The sequence below is a fragment of the Alosa pseudoharengus genome, unplaced genomic scaffold (genome assembly GCF_046254945.1).
Source record: "Alosa pseudoharengus isolate Yale_2024_CS ecotype anadromous, Long Island Sound unplaced genomic scaffold, YU_APseudo_1.1 YU_APseudo_1.1_scf_11, whole genome shotgun sequence".
Taxonomy (NCBI): domain Eukaryota; kingdom Metazoa; phylum Chordata; class Actinopteri; order Clupeiformes; family Clupeidae; genus Alosa; species Alosa pseudoharengus.
This window is the reverse complement of record NW_027468576.1, coordinates 33,886,690-33,890,698: the sequence shown is the minus strand read 5'-3', so window position 1 is coordinate 33,890,698 and position 4,009 is coordinate 33,886,690. Positions and strand designations below refer to the sequence as shown.

The following is a 4,009-nucleotide window of genomic DNA, read 5'->3' as shown; positions in this document are numbered from 1 at the left end:
CAAATGATTCCCCTCACTTCCATGCTCTAGTCTAGACACACTGTGTTGATTGGCTGGGATTGTTTCTAGCACAAACACTGCCTAGACAGCAGGACAGCTAGCCTGGTTGACACTAGACCGCTTCTCAAATCTCTATTGAAAATGAGTCTGGAACGGCTTCATTGATTTATGACTTCCAGGGGCATAATCAGCATTGAAATTAAAGTTAAATTGGTGCATTAACCTTTTATCAAATAGTTTCAGAAGTGCAGCAATCAAATATTTTTTGTAAATGAAGGTTTTAAATGCAGCTGTTTATTGCGTAAACAGCTGCATTTAAAACCTTCATTTACAAGAAATATTTGATTGCTGCACTTCTGAAACTATTTGATAAAAGTTTAATGCACCAATTTAACTTTAATTTCAATACTGGTTATGCCGCTGAAGGTCATAAATCAATGAAGCCTTTCCAGACCCACTATCAATAGAGATTGCATACAAAGAAAATGCAAGTCCATATCTGTTTAACCCACTCGCTATCAGTGCAGTTATTGGTTGTGTTGAATGCATTGCTCTATCTGTCATCAAATCGATTGTGATTGGTTCCTGGGTTTTTGGAACATTGGAAATGGGTGTCAATGGCCTCCTTGCCAGACTGACCTGCAGGGTTTTCCCAGGCTACTGGATAGCTGAATTACACAAAAAGTGTATGGGAATAGAATCATGGACTGTGCATTAAGAGCATATTACAACAATTGGTTATGTTGTAATGTTGTATAGGCCTATGTGCTTCTCTGTGTGTGTGTGTGTTTACATATATGTTGTTTACAAGTTTGAAGTGCTGTGCATGATAAGTCTCACAAGAGGACACTGACCTTCATGGCTAATGAGTAATTACCCACAGTTCTCTCTCTCTCTCTCTCTCTCACTGTCCTTCTGAACAGGGAAAATTGGCAAACACTAGCACAGCTGCACTAAATAAGGAATTGCTCATGTGTGTGTGAACTTGGTAGGGTGCCTAATAGAACATGTAGTCTAATAAATATAAATACTCTCATGTAAGACATGAACAACGCATTTCCAAGCCCGCAAACATAATATGATAACTTATTACATACATGGCAAAGACTCTTTTTACAACAGTAACTATATTTCATTATCTAAGCAACTCGTGTGTAACAAAGGATATGACGGGACATGAACAATATGGACATGTTAACTGTGGGATCCTATCAGGTAAACTCCCAGTAAAAAGTGAACTTGGTGTGCTTTTTTGTTTGATTGGTTGGGCCATTGCATATGTGTGTGTGTGTATTTCATGTTCTGTTACTGCTGTTGAAGGGTGTGTCCTCGCAACGATTTCTACCGCCTGCATGGGGCTGACTTTCCACATGTGTGTCAGTGTGTTCGTGTGCATGTACATGTTGAAGTCTGCTTGTCTGTCGTCATGTGCGTACATAAACATCTACATGCACACGTTGCACGTGTGTGTGCTTGTGTGTGTGTGTGTGTGTGAGTGAGGCTGAGCTACTGAGTTGCATTCCTGACAGCAGCTTCTGTGAATTCTTCGAAGGTGTCTCTCTTGCCTCATTCGAGAGCCCCACTCTCAGCTTGCACACAGAGCATTCTTCGCTCGCCCCAGGAGCAGAATTGGCTGTGAGTGAGCTGAGCATTGCCTCCGTCCTCCTTTACTGCAAAGCGCTCCCTCCCATCTGGGACATGGTGACACAGACAGACCCACCACTCTGGCACTAAACAGGACTGACTTCTTTTCTCCAGAATACAGCCTGAGCCTAGCTGAGTGAGGCTGTGTGGGCCCTGAGGGACGAGGGTTGTTTGAGCTGATTCCACCTGAACACAGGCGACCCTTAACTGAACTCAGCCCGCCAGCCTTGACCGCAGCTAGCCAGCAAGCTCAGACAGCCAGACCTGAGCGGTCGCTCATTCTCTCCACAAGGGAAACGTGAAAAGAGCATGCAGGTTCCATTCAAAGAATGAAAATCCCGCACACATGACTGGTGTGTCACACTTGAGTGAGTGGTAGCCATGCACACACACACACACACACAGTCAGGGCTATTTTCAAAATGAATATCGATAGGCAAGAGAAATTGTAGAAACATTCAAAGAATATGGTGGTGGAGTGCATGTGTGTGTTTAGCTTCATTGATTACCCTGACTATTGACTTGCGGTCCAGAGTATCTCTGTCACTCCATGTCCCCTAACACACATACACACTCTCTTTCTCTCCCTGTCTCTCTCACACAAAATCTTATGTGTCTTTCCACCAAAAAGTGGCCTTTGAATAGGCATTGCAAATTCAATTGTGCTGTTGTGTGTGGGGCATTGTGGCTTTAAAAGAGTGACCAATTAGATTGACAGTAAAAGTAAGATAATCACATGCTGTTTTCCATGGACGTTCTTAAGGAATAAGTGCAGAACGCGAAGGAAGGCTAGTCGAATGCATCGACACGCGTGGAGATCAAAGCACGCACACACACCCCAATGGCGTGTGCGTGATTTATTTTAAGACAGACCAACGCATCCCGTTTTTGAAAAAGAGTGACCACTTGTTTATCTATACTTAGGATTAATTAAACTTTCACGTTAACAGTAATAACAGCGCACGTTTCACCATGCCCTGTACTAAAAGAATTGCCTAGCTATAGGATAATTCAGATGATCTGCAAACTATGCCCATAGCTCGGGCGAGGATAGAAAGAAACATTGACGTTCATTACAGACATACACCCCTGCATGCGCTATTCTTTTCTAATGACAGTCGCGACGCACAATAAGGAAGAGCCAACGTAGGCTACTTAGCTCAACTGTAAGCTATGTAGAGTAGAATAGGCTATAGCCTACGTTACACTATAAACAATGGTCAAAACATTTAGATATTTTCAGCCAGAATAGGCTAGCCTATAACTCGATAACTAAGTACTTATGTAGCCTATAATCTGCACAGGCAAGAATAACAGCCAGATAACTCGTTTGTAACAACATCATGGTGAAAACTGATGGCTAATTACTTCAATTTGAAGGCTAGGCTACTTCCAGTCCTGGAAGTCGGAGAGATTCAACAATAGCGAACTCTCCGATCACATGCACACACGCTTTTCTCGTAGGCCTACTGATAAACCATCCCAGACCAATAAATTGCCATTCTGCCACAACACTTTAGCCGAACATCGTGGTTGGAAAGCCATAAATTACGTAAGCGCCGTTAAAGTGCCAACCCCTGACCTTGTCTGAGAAGCAGAATCGCGATCACCTGACTTTGGAATCGCCGCTGCCTTCACGTCAATTATCAGAGACAACGAGACAAGCCTTAACTTCACTGATAATAACGCCGTTAGCACACATCTCAGACTAAAGTCCACAGTTTGCTTAAGCCATCTTCTAGCACTTCTCAACAAGCTAGGCTGAAATTGCATAGGTCCATAAACAAGGAAACAAACGCGCAAAGCACTATCTCAGCTTGCGCAGACAGCAGGAAAGTTGTAGCCTACTGTCAAACTAAACAAAGCGAGAATATAGACTACAAGACAGAGGCACACTTACTTAGGTGTAAGTAGGCGTCATTATTATCCATAGTGCAATGAAGCCAGTGTCTTTCCCCCGTAGTGCTTGTAGTAGTTTAGCCGTCCCACACAGCGGCATCTCACTGAGTTCCGCTCCTCGGCCCAAGTGAACTAGTCTTCAACGCTAGCGCACTGACGCGGGGCCCTGCGAGGGGGTGGCGAGAGGAGGGCTTCTCCCAATGACAACATTCATCCATAATCACCATGGTGGTTGTTTATGACTGTTACAACTCCAGGCTACATACGTGCAGTTACAATTCGTATGAACAGCAGTGGACCGAAACATTAAGGCGCACATTTCTGTGCGTATGGCCAGTCAGATTTTCTTTCTTTCTTTTTTCTTTCCTTTGTTTCCATAACTCTATTTTCAAATAATAATTTATGTATGTAGGCTATGTAGCCTATTTATTTAGCCTACTTACTTATTTATTCATTTGTTTCTGAA

General features: G+C 43.2%; 1 protein-coding gene across 4 annotated transcripts in view; it reads right to left on the bottom strand.

Moving 5' to 3' along the window:
* rxrgb (retinoid X receptor, gamma b) overlaps positions 1-3,665 on the bottom strand; it is a 26,675-nt gene extending 23,010 nt beyond the window's left edge. For 2 of the 4 annotated variants that reach the window (XM_076278960.1, XM_076278961.1), the window contains exon 1: positions 3,545-3,665. In XM_076278960.1, coding sequence (XP_076135075.1) covers positions 3,545-3,575 — 31 coding nt within the window. In that variant the 5' untranslated portion in view covers positions 3,576-3,665. The remainder of the gene's footprint in view (positions 1-3,544) is intronic. The other 2 variants (XM_076278958.1, XM_076278959.1) reach the window with 1 other exon arrangement.
* Between the last annotated feature and the right edge of the window lie 344 nt (positions 3,666-4,009).